General features: G+C 34.0%; 2 protein-coding genes across 2 annotated transcripts in view; one reads left to right on the forward strand and one right to left on the reverse strand.

Annotated features, from left to right (window-relative positions):
* Positions 1–6,070, forward strand: part of LOC108564709 (serine protease inhibitor dipetalogastin) — a 19,300-nt gene extending 13,230 nt beyond the window's left edge. The window contains exons 2-9 of the mRNA XM_017923808.1: positions 2,671–2,802; positions 2,882–3,029; positions 3,095–3,256; positions 3,317–3,460; positions 3,518–3,685; positions 3,746–4,024; positions 5,374–5,553; positions 5,721–6,070. Of these exons, the coding sequence (XP_017779297.1) occupies positions 2,671–2,802; positions 2,882–3,029; positions 3,095–3,256; positions 3,317–3,460; positions 3,518–3,685; positions 3,746–4,024; positions 5,374–5,553; positions 5,721–5,955 (1,448 nt within the window). The 3' untranslated portion in view covers positions 5,956–6,070. The remainder of the gene's footprint in view (positions 1–2,670; positions 2,803–2,881; positions 3,030–3,094; positions 3,257–3,316; positions 3,461–3,517; positions 3,686–3,745; positions 4,025–5,373; positions 5,554–5,720) is intronic.
* Positions 6,071–6,507: 437 nt separating this feature from the next.
* LOC108564710 (30S ribosomal protein S11) lies at positions 6,508–7,469 on the reverse strand. Its single transcript, XM_017923809.1, has 5 exons — positions 7,191–7,469; positions 7,009–7,136; positions 6,846–6,946; positions 6,724–6,789; positions 6,508–6,664 (listed from the first exon to the last, which is right to left on the reverse strand). Exons 1-5 carry the CDS (start codon positions 7,391–7,393, stop codon positions 6,557–6,559), a joined length of 606 nt encoding a protein of 201 aa, XP_017779298.1. The 5' UTR covers positions 7,394–7,469; the 3' UTR covers positions 6,508–6,556.
* Positions 7,470–18,699: the final 11,230 nt, after the last annotated feature.

An 18,699-nucleotide genomic window follows, 5' to 3' on the forward strand; every position in this document is an offset into this window, starting at 1 on the left:
TCAAGAATTGCCTCTGCCAAACCTGGAGGTTCTTCTGGTATGTTAGTAATTTTACATTTAAAAGGATTTACAACCCAATTTACAGTTTGTATATCAAGATCTGAAAAGTAGTCAGAAAACCGCTCTCTGAGTTCGGTAAGATGAAATTAGGAAAATTTCCCTATTACCCAAAAAAAAATCATTTTTACCCCATTTTGGGTAATTTACTCCGGTTCCCCGACAGCTGCATTAGATAAAAGAATTTTTAATAGCAAAAATTACTGTTCATTCCTTAGTTATAATTTTAATTAATTATTGTTAGTAATTGACACTTTGTATTAATAATAAATGATTACTTTATATTTTTTTTGATTATATATATTTATTAAATGATTGTGAATAGTCATAATTTGAAAGAATGATTTCTTTTTGTAGTTTTAATTGTGAATCTGTTTAAAATAAATTGAGAAGTACGAACAATGTATGTAAACTGAATGTTAAATAGGCGATTTTTGCTGATTAAATAAATAATCTGTGGTGGAGATAAATCAGGTACAGAAGAAAAGCACGAATGGAAAATTGTAATTTGTAAGGTAAGAACGGTCGTTAGAGAGTGGAATATTGAAGAACGTAGCCGAGGTGTAAGCGCATTAATCAAGAGATTAGCAAAGAAAATAATTTATATCCATTAGTGTGGACGGTGTTTTGGTTCGGCGGAATGATTTAAGCGGAACGATTCGATAGAGCAGAGTTCGTTAGTTGGTTATTCAGTTAGCTAGCCAGTTAGAAAATGGGATTCCTTGTACCGTACATTTAATAGAGCGTTTTCCACATTGTCTCTACGAACCATAGATAATCTCGTCGACGTTCTGTTTGCATTTGCTGTGTGAGAGTATTGGAAGTCCATTAATTAATGTTTCAGAAATAGTTCGTCACAGTCGACAAAGCACGAAGGTTCGATAAACCTCCGCGTAAGATGATAGAAACGATTTAATTGTAGAAGTAGAAGAAGATAAAAAAAATAAGTTAATAGCTGACGTGGAATATGGAGCCTTTCTGTTTACTCCTCGATTTTTATTTGATCTTATTAAATGGCTTACGTTCTGGCAAATTAAACGGCGGAATTCTCGTCCTGTAAGTCTAAAATACAAGGAACAACGACAACAGAAACATAAGATGTAATGTAAACATTTACTCGATTACAATTACTTGTAGGAAGTCGCGTTTTACCATTTATAGAGGAATTCACTTATTTGGTCGGAACGGATAAAATTCGCATTGTGCTCGCCTTACGTAATACCGAAACCCTCGAACTGCGCTCATTATCGAAGCAAACTGCTCACGATTAGCACTCTGCATTTTGATCCCGAACAACACGGATGAATAACACCCGTAACCACATACATAATGCAGGATGCGGATCTTATAGATGAACATTAAGACGTCGTCGTTCGTGTTGGCCGAGGAATTCCGTCCAGTCCGTGCGGAATAACACGCGAATTGGAATTCGCATCCTCGAATTCCCGTATTTCCAATACGGATTATGCACACAAGATGAAGAGAGAAAAAAAACTGTAATTTCCGCCGAAGAACCCTGACCTCTCGAGGAACATGCCGCATACTTACAACTCCAACTTTTTTTTGCACTTGAAAAGCTTCATTAAACTCGTGGATTCGGTGCAAGCTCGGATCTAGGAAGCCGCGTGAGAAACGATTTAATTAATTGCTCGGAAAGAAACGTTCGCTACTTATAAAAAAAATGGAACAAACTAGAAAAAAACAAACAAACAAACAAAACGTTTTCCGTAAAACTACTAAATCGAGTCTGAAGAAAGAAGAGCGAAAAAAAATACGAAGTGGAAGAATCGTAACGGTATCGTAATATACCGTAAAAATAATATTTATCTTACAGCATTAATTTACAATGCTTCTATTTATACGTTTCAAATTGATTCTAACACATGCTAACAACTTTTTTCTTCAAAATTACGGGTTTTATTGAAAAATTAAATACGCAAACACGGAATGGCTGGACCGTTGCTTCTTTTCTTTCCATTATAATAAAAAAAAAACTAAGCTATAATCTTTTAGATTTATATTATTAGTACCAATTTATCCGATTATTTATAGTGTTATATTTTAGTTCAATTATGACCAAAAAAAAAGTTTGGTTTAGTAATTACTTTTACAAATTTGTTGTTCTGAAATTCTTATAATTAACAGTAGTATTTATAAAGAGGTATGACTATAAATTTTATACATATTAGAAATTAGGTTATAGTTTTTATTAATTAAAATCTGTAGAACAGTTTTAAAATTTTTTAAATTGTGTTTCTCAATAATATAATCAAGTTGGCTTGTAATGTAATTTTGGAGTGTTAAAAATGTTAATTATTTGAATCTTATGAATGTGATTTTTACGGGTTTATGACCTTTAAGCCTATAATAGAGCAATCGTTCTAATTCCAAGGCTTAAGATTAAATTTAGTCGGCCGGTTAAAATTGGTGATTAATTCTCTTTCATTCCTCGACACCTTCTTGGGAAGTCGAAGATGAGGAAGAAAGCAGCAACAAAAGCGCGGCTAATTATATAGTAATAAGAACACACACGTCGACTTGTTTATTTGTTTATTTATTTTTTTTGTTGTTATTGTTGTGGCAGATATTAATTATGGTATCTTTTGATTTCAGCCATCGAAAGTGTAAGGGATTCTTCGTGTCCGAGGATCTGCGCGTCGCACGGTTATGGAGATCCTGTGTGCGGAACAGACGCCGTGATCTACCCCAACATCTGCGAGATGAAGAAGAAAACTTGCGGAAAAGGTAAAAGCAAGCAAAACTGGTCCGCGTTTCGTAGCTCCATGATTTAATCTTCGCGCCTTCTTCGTTCGTGTATTTCCAGGTGTCAAGCTTTCCGCAGATCCTAGTCTATGTCAGAGGTCTTCGGGTTCGAAATGCGAGCACAAGTGCAGCTCTGAGAAGGACCCGGTTTGCGGCACAGATGGCCGCACTTATCTGAACAGATGCATGCTGCAGGTCGAAATTTGCAGGTAACATTTACCTGAGAATACTTCTTCGACACTTAAATTAAATTTATTATTATTGTTATTATCAGATTGGGAATAGATATGTCGCACCTTGGGTCGTGCAACAACATCAGCGCCCATCGCGAAAACTGCCCGGTGGATTGCAAACAGGCGCCTCAGGATGGTCCAATCTGCGGCAGCGATGGGAACGTCTACAAGAATACCTGCCAAATGAAGCTGATCACATGCGGGTAATTCATCAATTTCATCATAAATAACCCTCGTTCATTGTTTTAATATTTATCCCACAGACAAGGCGTAGTTCGTACCAACAAGAAATACTGTCAGACGACACGCCACTGCCGCGAATCCTGCTGGAGGAACGCTAGACCCACCTGCGGATCCGACGGGAAAATCTACTCGAACGTCTGCCGGATGAAGTCTAAGAATTGCGGGTAAATTCGCCACAAGTTATCATTTAAATTAAGTAAAAACTAATCCACCACTTTTAGCAAACACGTCTTCGAAGTGCCAATGGCTTACTGTCAAGAGGGACAGGAGAGGACTCGCAGCAGCTTAGTGTGTCCTTCCGAATGCCCCAACGAACCGGAGCGACCAACGTGCGGTTCCGATGGACAAATCTACAAGAGCGAATGCGAATTGAAACTACTGAACTGCGGGTAACCCAATATCAGCATCCTTATAATTACATAGTACTGTAATGCAACATTTCTTTCTAGATCTAACAAGAGGGTGTCTAAGGTCGACTTCGAGAAGTGCAGAAACCGCTTGCAGAAGTGCCTCAAGATCAAGTGCTCGAACGACCCGGATCCTGTATGCGGGACGGATGCGAGAACTTACAAGAACCAGTGCCTGTTGAACTTGGCTACGTGCTTGAAAGGTGTCCAGTTGGCGCATCTCGGAAACTGCACCGGCCTGAAGGAACCGAACCCCTGTCCGGATCATTGCACGGACGTAGGCGGCGAACCCATCTGCGGATCGGATGGTAACGTTTACAGGTAACATAAATCGAATCCTTATTAAAATATGGAATGAAAAATAGTTATCGATATAATGAGCACACGTTAATTATCACAAGACCGGTAGCTCGACGTGTGTTTTGCTAAACTGCGGTTTTCAAAACCGGAACTTCTTTTTAACGGCCATCGCTGCTACGCTCCCTGGGCATTAACAAAAAATGAAAATTATGTAAATTGCCAAGCAGAATTGCCCTTAATGTCCCATCTTTCTTGCGATCATATCAAAATTATCAGTCACTTATTCAATAAGCCTGGCCAGCTTTATTATGGTCAGCGCAAAGAAAAGGAACATGAAGAAACGTAGTGGATAACCGACGCACGCAAGGACGCCTTACGTTTTGCATATTCCAGTTTATTTCTTTACATAACTCTTGCTTATCGTGGAATCATCATGTATCATTACAATAGCACCGCGCTCGCTCTTTATTGACACAATTAAAGAAAATAACTACTATTTATAACACAAGATTCAGAACTTCAATATTACTTAAATAAATTTTATATTTAATCACAGTTAATTCTGCTTTTAAATTAAACGATCACATTTTTATATAAACATTCACAGTTATTTAAATGAATGATTACTTGCACACCCATTATATTATATTTAACTTTAAATGAGGATTAACTATAAAAAGTATAAGTAATTAAAATAATTCACAAACACAGATTTTTATCAAAATTTAGGTAATTTCAATTTAGTGTCCTTAAATATAAAGTTTGCTATAAACCAGTGATGGCAAACCTATGGTACGTGTGTATATCATTTAATTATGGTTCAACATTTTTACATCACACTTTTATTGATTTACTAACTGATATTTAATTAGTTATTTTTAAAGACTCTTTTTATTTCTCGAAAAAACTGCATGTGCATCATAAAATTGTAGTGTAATTATAAAAAATAAGTGAGTAGTAAATAAACGTTCCGTGATCATAAAAAATAAGGCGATGGAAGATTGGAATATGTTGTGTAAAATTTATGAATCCGACCAATCATAAAGTAAACAAGAGAGTGACCCGGATTCCGTGCCAATTAAAAACCACGAATTCTCGAAATTAATTAAAACCACATTTTACGTATTTAAGTCCATCGCGCGGCTGTAATCGCAGTGTTCTTTACGTTCGCTTGTTTCAGAATTCTGTATTCTTTACGATCGCCGTTTCGGGTATCTCGTTTCCTTTCATTAAAATGAATGTACGTTCGTTCGTTTTTCCTCTTGGCAAAAGATGATTTATATAACATGTTCAGGAAATAAAGCGCTCGCAGTTTCGGCATTCTTTGTCCGTCCCCGGTTTTTCGGCTAATCACGTAATTACGGTTTCAGGTCTCAGTGCGACCTGAAGAAGGAGACCTGCGGACAATTGGTGGTTCAGGTTCCCGCACAGCACTGCAGGACGACGGCCTCCTGCAACGAGAGCTGCGACGCCAACGAGAGGCAGTTCGTCTGCGGCTCCGACAACAAGATCTACAGAAGCGAGTGCCAAATGAAGCGGGATAATTGCGGGTAATGTTTTTTTCTTCTTTCTCCGTCTTGCTTCGCTCCACACGAAATGATGATAGTAGCACTCATACAAAAAGGAGAAATGGAACCGAGAAACGGTTTCTACCTGCAACATTAATTATAGGTGTACGAGGTGTGTTATCTGGTGTTTTCATTCTTTTTATTTATAGGAAACACATCTACGTGGTGCCATTGAAACGCTGTCTCGCCGGATTCATTTTCCGCGGATGCCAGAAGATCTGCCCCGACTACTATGACCCAGTTTGCGGCACGGACAATATGACCTACAGCAATGCCTGCTTCCTGGAACTGGAGAACTGTCGTTCCAGATCTCTGGTCCAGATGAAGAATATGGGCACATGTGCTGAGCCGCTCAACGAAATCCCCAAAAACTACTTGTACTGATGATCAATTGGACAACGTCTACGCATCATCATATGTTACTCTATATTTTTTTTTCTCTATACACACAAAGTGATTAATTTCCACTATTTTCCAAATAGCTTACATTTATTTAAAACGACGACTGACGGACTCGGAGATGAAATTTACTTTACTCTGAAAATACATTCTCGCTCCGCGCTAAATATCCACTCCCTTTGGTTCTCTATGCAATCCCGTAATCTTTATTCGCATCGTATTTTATGTTTTATTTATATTGTTTCATTTAGTGTTTAGGAAAATTGTGCCAATTTGCCAATTATTTACGTATCGTATTTTATTTGAAACGGAAACAAACGGAATCGATATTGATCTAAACTATAATTATTTATTATATTACTATTATGATATTTAGTTTTATTTAGTCCAACTGTGTATTTTATGTATTTATTTTTGAAATATATGTATACACCTTTTTTAATAAACCAACTTTTATAAATTTCCCAGAAAACATATAATATTTCAATTGGAAATTATCATTTCAGTTGATAAACCACACATGTATAACAATCAAAATACTTTCAAATAAACTATTTATTAACGCAAACTGTACAAAATTTATAATTTACAACTTCCTCTGTTTTCGTGGCCTTGGAGGATCCCATGCGACAGGTGTACTATCAGTAATTGACACTATATCCATTCCAGCCATTTGCAGTCCTTTAATTGCTGACTAAAATTTAAAATAAATACAATTATGAAAGACAATTATTAAATATTGTTTCATTATACCATTCTTCCTGGTCCAATTCCCCTAACTCTAACGCGAATTGTTTTAATACCCTTCTCCAAAGCTCTCTAAAATCAAAATGTAAATACAACCATTACTACAATTCCCCATCAAATATTCTTACAGTTGCTACACTAATAGCAGTAGCCTGAGCTGCAATATTTGTTCCTTTCCTAGCATTCTTGAATCCCTCAATACCACATGATCTGATTATCTTTGGAGTTCCTATTATAAAAAAAAAGTGTATGTAAATTATGCATAACATAATTATTACATCAAGAATATACCTTTATAATCTGTTAAACTGAAAACTGTGTTATTTGAAGACACTCTGATATTAAATATAGGAAGTTCCTTGAATGGGGTCCCATTGAACATCATGTTAGGGGTGTCCAAATTTGGGAAAATATCCTTACTGAAAACATTTCAATTTACTATACATCAAATGCATGCAAATAGATCTGCTTACTGGTGTATCATTGAATCAATATCAACTGCTTTCTCTCCAGATGTACCCTCATCAATTGCAGGCAAAGACTTCAGCATCTCCCTGCGATCTTCAACTTGTCTACATTTTGCTGCTGTAGTGGATAAGGGCTGAGCACTGATTCTACAAACTCCTTGGCCTATACTCAGGCTTTTCAAAGCCGCAACCAAACGAGATTGTAACATTTTTATACAAAACAAACCCTAAAATTGTGCACTAACAGTTATGGAATAAGAAAGGTTATGTTTAATGTCATAATTAGTATTTGTAAATTTGGTTGTCTAACATTTGTTTTATTAAACTATAGAAATACAATATTCTAAACAGATTTAAATAATTTCTTGTTTGATTTAATTGAATTAAAAATAAGAAATGAAATCCTATAAGTTAAGAACTAATTAATAATATTTCACATATAAGCTCCAAATTGACTAAACTATAAGCTTTGGTATTATGGTCGCCTGTATCACGAAAATCTGATTCAAAAGGTCGTTGGTTCAATTCCGAAAAACCAACAAAAATTTGTGGTGGCTGTTAAACCCGAAAGGGGTAGAAATAGGGCCGGAGAGATTTATATCAATAAATAAATTGAAATTTCTTTTATTAAAAAAAAAAGCTTTGGTATTAAAACAACCGTGGAAGAAGTTGATGGCACACCTAATAGATTTATATAATAGTTAATAGTCCATCAATAGTTTTATTCATGTAATACTTGCTTATTTTGAATTAAGAAACTTATATATTTTTTGGTATGCATGTTGTGTTGCCTGAACTTTAGGCGCAAAAAGAAATATCAAATTTTTATAACAGCTTGTCCCATCTCTTCTCAATACAATGAAGCTTATAGTTCAGCCATTTCTGCGCTGTCGAAATCAATTTCATTAAATACCTAAATATAAATATAAGCAATAAACGTATTATCATTACATACTAATGCAAATGATATTCGTTTAATTACTCTTACATTTGGTTAATTAGTTACTAAGATAATTGGATGTTAATATTTGTAATAAGCGCCATCTTCTTATAAATAATTTAATTTAATTTTAAATTTAATATTGTTAAATATTACATATTTTAATTAAATATTTAAGTAAATTATAATAAATTATGAATGTACGTGTCTGTTTTGACAATACATTATACAAATTAATATTACATAAAATATTTTTTATTATGTAGTGGAACCTTAACGAGCATTTTGAACGAGAAAAATGACTCGCTTAACGAGCAACGTTTCGCATAACGAAACGTTACGAAACTATACGAGTAAAAATCTGGAAATTTTGAAACGGATGAAACTCGTTAGGTAAAAAGTAAACAAAACTTCACTTTTAATTATGTAATAATTTGTATTACATTATTATTACTGGAATATAAAAGCAACAACATAGGCATAAATATAGACAATATGCATATGTATTTACTAATCCTTTATGAATTATTTTAACAAACACTACTTAAGCTTCTTGAATGATGAAAAATAACAGTAACAGTTGGTTGCCTATCTTCGTAAGGGTTAGTGAGAAATCATTTCATTAATTCAAAAAAATGATAAGTATATTTGCTTTTACGATAAAAAAAAGTTGTAACAAACTAGGTAATCCTTATAATGTTCTTTATTAATTTGCAAATATTTTTTTATTTTTGCAGCTTTGAAATCTTATAACGCGAATGACCAACAATAATTTGCTGATTAATTTATTTTGGTCCGTAAATTTGTTACAAATTAATTTTTAGTAATAAATTAATTTAATATTTGATAATGATTATTACTGTTGAAGAAATGGTAGATCTCATTGCTGACGATAAGTGAAATTTCAGTAAGATGCAATATTTTTGTTACCATTGGTGTTATGAAAATGTAATTTGTTAAATTTAACTAAATAAGTATGAATTTGATATAAAGTTGCGTAATTGTGATGTAATTCAATAATCTGACTGGAATAACTTAATGTATACAATTATATTAGTCTTATGCATGTGTAAATCATAGTTAAGTTTGTTACAAGCAGTGTAAGGAAAGTAGTGAAATAAAGTGGTTATATTAATATTTGTTGTTAAAAAAGCAGGACGTATGGTTTAATAGTTAATCATGATCGTGGGAAGGATTGTTAATTGAAATGAGACTGCAAGAGCGACGCTTCTTCGTTGATGTTGAATGAAGCTTAATGTATGAGGTAATTTATGGTAAATAGTCAGTTGAAGGTTGCAGATAATCAGCAGGATTTGTTGTCCGACAGATGCGGAAATTAGGATATGTGCTATTATCTAATTTAGCGCCACCTGCGTATGCAGGCTTCAGAATGGAGCCAGACGTCTGCTTCTGAGCCTGAGCAGAGTACAGAGAATAGAGAGGATCAGCGCTGATCAAGCGAGATAGGCAGGCATCGGCTGCTCCGGGTATGTCGTCCGTTTCATCCGGAGTTGCAGAGAGGAAGAGAGATGGATGCCGGTGAGACCAGCTAGGAAGACAAAGCACACGTGACTCCGGCGAAGCCCCGCCGGCGGCAGCGGTAAAATGGCCGCGCTCTGACAGCAGCACCCCGTATGCCTTACGCGTGAAAGTGGTCGTGAGAGTAACGTCGTCCTTCTTTTTTTCTCCATTTGGATTGGTTTCGCATCTCCCGGACAACCGGCAAGGTGTTCGCTAATGAAGGACCGAAGCTGAGGCCTACCTAGCATGCAGGATTACAATGTGAGTTCCCACACTTTAGAACCCCGTCGACAGAGTCCAATGTGTACACACACACATATACATACAACACCATTGTTTTCCCAAAACACTGGTCCATCTCCATAGCGCCGGCCACTTCCACAAACCAAGCTAATCCACTAACAAACCCCATCTCATCTAACTAATCCATTACATTAATATCGGGATCGATACGCTGCCCAAATACTCTAGCCAAGCTAACTGTGTTAACCCCCAAGAAGGGTCAATCAGTCCAACGTCGAATCGTAATTGCTGAGCTCCAATTCTTCTCCACTCTGAAATCATTTTTTGAAACATGAAAACTATACCTGTGGGACTACCGGTGTAAATGATTGCATCAACTAATGAGTCAACGCAAACAACCTTTTTTAACGATTCGTGAAATAAGCAATGACCTCCATTCTATATTTACCCGCAATAAAGTCGCGGTTCGCCGTAAACAAGTTTCGATCGGATGAGCATTTAGCGATTTTTTTTTACCCCTGCACATCTCCAACTATCGCTGTTTGTGCACCACGTATTTACCCTCCACTTAAGGCTTTAAAATACCAATTAGCACCTAGGCTCTAGTAAAAAGTTACAACGAGACTTTTAGCACGTAAAAACTTTGAATTAAAACAAAAACAAGTACATGCAGTTATGCAACCAAACCATCAGTCCAAACCATATTTGTTTATTTAAACATTTTAAGGTAAGTTTATTTTTATTGGATATCTATATCATATGCAATCAAATACAATTTGTTTTTGGAAGAATAATGAACAAAATATTTTATAAATATATAGTTTTAATTAACTTGTTTTATTAATTAAATAAGCTAGACATTTTTTTAAAAATTATAACCATGTGAGAGCTCATTTAAACTTAATTTTACATTAATATTATAATTTTAACTTTTTTTGTAAGTTATTAAATATAATTTTCAAAAGAAATATCAATAACATAAATTTAGTTCATAAACATAGATTTCTTGCAAGTGTGTAATTAATGAGAACTTCTACGTAGTTTTTCTAATTTTTCTAGAATGTAGTTAGTTATATGTGCCAGGAGTTGAGAAACCGACATTGATTTTCCATAATCGTATGAAAGTCAAGGTCTCGTAATTGAAACATGGTGACGTTCATTTATGGTTTGAAGCACGTTTTATTTTTATTTCATTTAGTTTCTTGCGGTTGATTATACATTGCAATTAAAACAATTCATTAAATGAAATTTGATATAAGTTCGTTTGGAAACAATTTTAAATAAGGACGTCAATAAAATTGTAAAAAAAATAAATAACACTATAAATTAAAAATTTACTTTTATAATTTATGTAACTGTGAAGAAATAAAGATCAATTTATTGTTTCCAGTACTGCAACTTTTATTATTTGAATTCTAACTATAAAAATAATTAATAAAGAAAACCTAAGAATTAAATTAGAATTTCATCTATAATTTCTGTAGTAACAAATACTTCAAGTGAAATTCTAACTTTAAACATGAGTAATATATAAAGTTAACTATAATATACTTTTGTAATATTGAAAATAATGCTATATATTTCTATATGAACTTGTTTATACTGTTTTTTAAAATTGTGTATAATTTGAGTTTGAAAGATTAGCAAGTTGAAATTGTATTAAATTTTCAAGAAGTCCAATAGAAATAAAAGTGCATAGAGAAACTTTGAATTTATACTGTGAATTGGAAGATATTTCTACAGCTGTTGCAGATACTAAGATTAGTTTGAATGATATATAAAACTATAAATCTATGCGAAAACAACTTAGTCATTGCTTTCAGGAAGTTTGTTATTATTGTGAACAATTTAATGATGATTTACTAACAATAGTGAGTAGAATTATATACAAAATGAACATAAATAAGTAATAAGTGTATAAGTAATGATAATGATGGAACGGCGATGGAATGATGAAATGCTTTCCAATTTCCATACAAATAAAGCCGCGGTTTCGGCTTCGACTTCCGACATCAAAGCACCTGAAGACACCATTCCTGAAGATGACACAACCAATGATGGATATAGAGCCGAATGCCTGCTCGTATGTGACTGCCTAATTATGTAATTATCGTATTGGTACCGCAATCGGAAATGAATGAATAAATATTTCCTTGCAGGTGCGTTTGTCGATTTCCTTCATGGACTGTGAGGATATGCGGGTTGTCAGCAACAACAACAACAACAAAAAAAAACGTCGCACACCAAATTCGAACAAGAGCAATAGAAATGGAAAAAGAAAAGAAATTAACATACGCTAGTTATGTAGAACGATCATTTCACATCTGAAAATGGAAGAAAACGCAAAAGTGGTGTATTCTCGAGAGCCATATAAAAGAAAACAATAATAATGGCTATTGACGGTAATCGTATGCAAATGCCGTGTGATCGTTGTTTTACACGTATAAAATATAGACGAGCTTGGATGGATGGACGGACTCAACTCTCCTCCTCTCCTCTTCAACCCGTCCACCTCTCTCTCCGTCCAATAGCGGCTATTTATACATGTATATACATTTTGACGCAAACCCAAACGTATCTGCATATATAGGGACTGAATTTCCAATGAAGTTATCCGAGTTGAATAAACTTTATTATATGCAATTGATTTACGGTGCGGCGAATAAAACGCTATGCGCATTTCACATAAAATCTAGAATGTTATATGTCCAGCATAATTAAAATTGGACTAAACTAAAGTTTGGTAATTGCAACTGCAATATAATCTAATTATATGTAGAAATATGAAGTACATTACGAAAATTCAATTTGCCTTTTGGCCCTCGGAAATTGGGTCGACCTTAATTGGAAACGTACAACAAAATATAACATAATTGATCACAATCTATGATCGACGAACGTGCACTGTTTCATGAACGCCAAAGACACTTTGATTTACGTCTTAATCATTACGGATTCGTTTTATGATTATTAATGGCATTTTATTTTCGGGTGAAAGGCTGCAAGGGAATATAGCACGTATTTCCGGTATTTTGTTTTGTTATTGTTCAACTAAAGAGGAAGTTAATTGGTCTTTTGCGTTCATTACTTGAGTGTCTTGACACTGTAATTAGGTAATGAGGACTATCATGTACAAATAGTACTTGTTTTATTCATATACGTTAAGTACTTATTATATAAAACAATGAATCAAAGGTTAATAAAGTTTGATAGATTTCTTAGAAGACGCAAAACAGGAATATTTACTATGAGCAAAGTATGAGTGTGAAACATAAAAGTTGTATAAGTGTAACACTTTCAGAGTAATAAAATCGTATTTCAATACAAATGTTAATAGAGTGGAATCAATTAGCAATATCAATCTTAATAAAAATGTATTACAGTAAGACCTCGTTTAGTGCTTTAGATGCATTTTAATACACAGGGAATCGGGAACACCTGACCAAAAATAAACTTACTTTAATTTGTAATTATAGTAATTTTCTTTATAATATATGTTTCATATAACGCAAACATTTGCATAGAAATATGAAGTTTATTTTATTTAAGCAAATGCTGGTAGCAGGCGATCGCACCCAAAACTCCTCTTGCTCGTTTCTAAAATTTTTCTCTTCTTCATCGTCTTCAAATTCACTATTTTCGCGTTCTTCAATTCCTTGTTCTGCCAGTTCTTGAAGATCGTCGTCGGTAAGACCTTCACCAGAAACCCGCAGTAACTCCTTAATATCCTACTCATCTACATCTCAAACAAACATATATTCCAGGGAAGCACGAGTGCTACGTGTTCGGGAATAATCATATTATATACGATGAAATGCCGCGATAATTTGAATCTGGGTAAATTGTGAGCTTTTTTTTAGCAAAGCGCGTTAATAGAGGCAGCGCTAAACAAGATCTTGCTGTACTTTATGCCGTGAAGTCCTGTTGTAAATGGAACTTTGTAAAATTGTATACAAGTATCGAAATAAATCGATGTTACGTGGACACAGAAAAACTAGTGTAATATCAATCTGATTTTCTAAAATTTCAACATAAGTAACACAGAAATCGTTTTCTCGTCGCAATGTATTCAGTGCATATCGAAAGTGCAAAACTTCAAAAAAAAAAAGTGTCTCGGTGCGGCGCGATTTTTCGCGCAACTAAATAAACTTTCTAGTGGCTAATTGGAGAGTCGTTCAAAGAAGATACTTTAGCTTCTGAGAAAGAGTAAGAAACGTTTCTATTATCCGCGACAGTTTTACCCGCTTGCTGTAATAATTAACCGTCTCCCCGGTTTTATATTCCTTCGAAGGATTTATGTGCCCTCGCCTTGGTTATTTTCGTCCCGTTTCGTTCTACGCGTTCTCCTCTAGCTGGAAATGGAATATTGCGCATTGTTCGCTATTTATGTTTCAATAGAACTGCATGCAATTAAAATTTGCGCTACTACAAAGTACGTTTTGCCTCCACCAACAAAAGAAGAACCAATTGACGGTTTATAATACACATTTAATTTTCAAATCTCAGGAAAACCGTGTTTTATACACCGGTACGTATCAATGATGTAGTATAAACTAAACTATATTTAACTGGAATTTTAAAATCTCTGGGAAATAGAGGATGGGTTTTCTATGCATGTTCTGATTGTTTCAGTCTTAATATTTAACTTATATATTCATACCTCTGGGAAAATACGGAATGCGTGTTATACAGCGGTACGTATTATACAACGTTGTCTACGCATGTTCGGTTTGTTTCAGGATGTTTTTCTGTGTCTCTGGTAACGGGACAAGCCTTAATATTTAAACGGTATTAAGTGTCAGTGTGTAAGGAGGAATAGGACATATGGTGTACTCAAAAGTACTTAATTGCTCGCGCCCTGAACAAAACGCCAACGGCAAACCTTAACTTAATGTCCCAAATGCGACATATGCGCATACAAAAAGCACACCTGTACAATGTTTCCGGTTACATAAGTATAAAAAAACAAGGCATTACCATTAAAACGTGCACCCCTATACGACGACGTGAAAGAAACGTGCGCGATACCAAAGCTTCGACGAACTGCTAGATGTTGCGATTACAGTTTACATAATTACCAAAGGCAATTACTCGAAACAAAAAAGAACTAATAATTGAGTTGCATATTTCTGTCCCACCACACATTTAATACTAAGTACAATAATACTGTTAATTTTACCATTTGCAAGGAAATTATACAATCAAAATTTAGTAACAAATTCTAAATTAAAAAAGGTATAAGAAACATATTTCTGTCGCAACTTATTTACACAATAAGTTTTCAGTCCGAGATGTGTCAGAAATGTCAAAAATCTAATAATCTAATCACTGTGTTTTCATTGTATGAATATTCACATTTGGTTCCTCTGGATTGATGGACGGCGGTTATCGTCTGTACGTCCGTAGATAGTGACGACAAAATATCTCTCTTCCTTGAATTCTCATTTGCATAAAGAAAAAAAATTGCGCGCATTTTTTAAAGGAAATAAGATATCCGATGAATAATTCATGCAGGACTTTAAAGCGTTCCAACACGAAGAGATTTCGAATATGAACTACGCAAATTAAAACATTTTGTTTGTCGCAAAACTTGTTCATCCTTCTTTACAATTATCATATTGCATCTAAAATTTCTTCATTTCATTTATAAAAATCGTGCTTTTGTAATAGTGTTGTTTCAATCACAATATTTCTGAATTTATGGAATTAAATATTTGACAGTATTCAAATACAAATTACAACAATTCATGTACTTACATATACAACAACAATTAATGATGATATACATGTACACATTTTGAAAATCGTTCTTAACTGTACCAAATTTTGATCAATGTTGAAAAATGAAGCTAAAAATAATTGTGAATAAGTATGCTTTACCGTGTTATACGAAGGTTGTTGCAATTTTTGATCGTGTAAAGCATTTTTTCAAGCTCTTGGTACATATTTATTATTGAAAAATAAAGATAAAATGAGTACGTCACAATCTTACTTGCAACTTCCATTGAACTTTTAAACAACAACAACAAAAACCCGCAATGCGACATCACATTTATTCGTATTGATAAGGACTGCACACATCCTTGATAAAAATAAACGGGTCATTAAATTAGTAGTATTCGCGTACTTTACCACTTAATATTTCCAATTGGATATTTTCTTTAAAATGAGGAATAAATTGTTAACAAATTCATCTAACTTATATCTAGTGTTTAGCAAAATGTGATGTCGGATAGAGAATCTTCGGCTTTCCACCATCCGACTATACTACTTACACATTTCAATTTGTTTACATCTGCATATAAACATGCCAATCCATCATCATCTGGGTTTCGTTGCGAGTTTATGTATGTGTGTGAATGTTGACCTCCGAAGTTTTATTTTCCAAGTTTTACACTTCTTTATTGTAAACATAATTGTCGCTACGGAATGAATCTCAGAAGAGATACTAATTACATTTTGTTTGGAGGAATCATCGTGTTTTACGTTTATTTACTAAATAATATTCAAATAGAATATATTGACCATACATTTTTTTCCATAATCTTCATATTCCGAAATGTTATTAAAATATAGTAATATATTGATATTATTTCTCATTATGAAAAATTTGTACGAATTAAATTAAAAAAAAAATGGTTATTTAAACTAAAAAGTGTTAAATCAATTTCAGTATTTTATTTACATTATTATAGAAAGATTTTTCAAAACCAAATACAGTGTATAAATAATTAATTTTTAAAAAACTAAACGAATTAACGAGTTCTTAGATGCAACAAAATATCCAAATGAAGAAAGAGGTCATAAATATTAGCTTGTATTGATTGTATAAATGTTTGGAAGAATATGATATAAATAGTAAATAAAGTGGATTAAATTGTTGATAATTTTAAAATATATGTTCGAGCGTAATTTTTCTCACGAAATGCGTTAATGTTCTCAATGAGATTATTTAAGTTGTTAAGTCAATGATGTGTGTGATGCATGATGCCGTAGCCTTTTGAAGTCCTGAATGAATAAATAGTGGACAATGCAGTATGTTGTTCCGCAGCAGAAAGAGAGTCCTCAGGGAAATTCTGTTTCCTTAATGTGTGTCCGACACGAGGAAGAGTGGTCGAATGGAATAACGAAGTCGATGGCAATAATTTCACTGTTGTCTAGGGGTGTGTTTCGTGCAGAATCGAGCGCAGAGTGTGGGTGTAAGAATAACGATCAGAAGGAGCACACCAGAGGGTTGCGCTCTGGTCTAGGTAGGGCTCGGGCTGGTCTGGCCTGGATGGGTGCATGCGCGACTGCACGACTTCCCGAGGTCCCAGACCGCGCGCATACTGCCTTCCTACCTACCTACTCATTCAGTTCGCGATATGCTGTGAATATGAACGCGCACCGAACCTCCGACGAAGAAGACGACAACAACAATACAATAACATCTACAACACAAGTGGAAGTAGTTGCTAGTCTCGTCTGAATGAAGGCGACCGCTCGTCTCCCGCGTCCTTTTTTTGTATAAAAATAGCATTCTTCATTCCCCAGTGTTGTTGTCATTAACCCAACAACAATCGGTGCCCATCATCCATCCGCAACCAGCCTACTACTAACAGCCGTTATCAGTGCAATAGTTCCTTCCGAGTTGTTTCATTGTTATTCTCACAGTTGTTTTGTCTTCATTATTATTTACTTATTTGCTCCTCCTTGTGCACTTCATGGTTTATGATGATGGTTGAAAAAGTTGAAGGATTTCTCATGTACAGGAAGCCGGTATACAGGATTTTTCAATACCTTGAAACGTAAGTTCTCTTTCTTTAACAATATGTTACTTACTGTTAGTTCATACAATTATATTGTAAACTTGTATTCTAAATAACTATTTATCTTGAACGTATGGTTAGTTTAATACAGTTGCGAAATATTATCGATCCTTTCTACATCCACACCAGTTTTTGCAGTTGAAATTTAAACTTGGAATTTTCAGTAATATAAATAAATAATCAGTTTCAATTTTGTATTTAGTATAATTAATAATACTAAGCCTTTGACCAATTATTATTTTTTAAGTTTACTATGGTATAATTTATATTTCTGCAAATAAATTAATTATTCATTAATTAAGCCTTCTTTTGTCATCATAGTTATGTTACTTCTTGATTATTTTGAATTTGTTACTAATATTCACATTCATAATTAAAAAAAATGAGTATTGTTTTATGTAACATGAATATATGAATTTTTACATATGTTTAAATATAATTTAAAAATCAAATAAGCAGTAATGTAAGTTATGTAGATAATGTTGGTGATTTTCAATTGTAAATCTCTTTTTGGTAGAAGATTGACTAATACAGTGAAGTTTTCGTATTTAGTTGAGTTTTAAATCTACAAGACAATTATACTGCCACGAAATACTTATGTCCTTTTATAAATAAAAATTCATGTTATAAAGCAACGTCTAAAAAATATGCTTTTAATGTATTTTTGTTATTATTTATGTAATTGTATAATTATATTTAATTGTTTTTTGGATTGTTCTGTTTACTCGTTTTGTAAGTGTCAATAGAAGTTAAGTGATTGAATGAAAATTGTGGAAGGAAAACGCGATGCGACGACTCGGAGAATCGCGGCGCACACAAATCTAATTACGCAATTGCTCGTTAAGGTAATTAGATATGCGGATTCCTCTTCACCGGTTCCTCCTCGAGGACTAAGTGCTTTCCTAAGTCAATTTTCGAATGGGGAGCGACCCAACTACAAACAATTAGAGGAAATTCAGTTATCCGTCTACACCTAATGTTTGAAATAGACTTTATCCTTATA

The sequence above is a fragment of the Nicrophorus vespilloides genome, unplaced genomic scaffold (assembly GCF_001412225.1).
Source record: "Nicrophorus vespilloides isolate i.1.1-1 unplaced genomic scaffold, Nicve_v1.0, whole genome shotgun sequence".
Lineage (NCBI taxonomy): Eukaryota > Metazoa > Arthropoda > Insecta > Coleoptera > Silphidae > Nicrophorus > Nicrophorus vespilloides.

Excerpts from the sequence above, each read along its gene's own strand:
- LOC108564710 (XM_017923809.1), bottom strand. The coding sequence starts at position 7,393 with ATGTTACAATCTCGTTTGGTTGCGGCTTTGAAAAGCCTGAGTATAGGC. Across the intron at positions 6,790-6,845 it reads CTGCTATTAGTGTAGCAACT|AGAGCTTTGGAGAAGGGTAT; the intron begins GTAAGAATATTT and ends TTTTGATTTTAG. Across the intron at positions 6,665-6,723 it reads GAATTGGACCAGGAAGAATG|TCAGCAATTAAAGGACTGCA; the intron begins GTATAATGAAAC and ends TTTAAATTTTAG.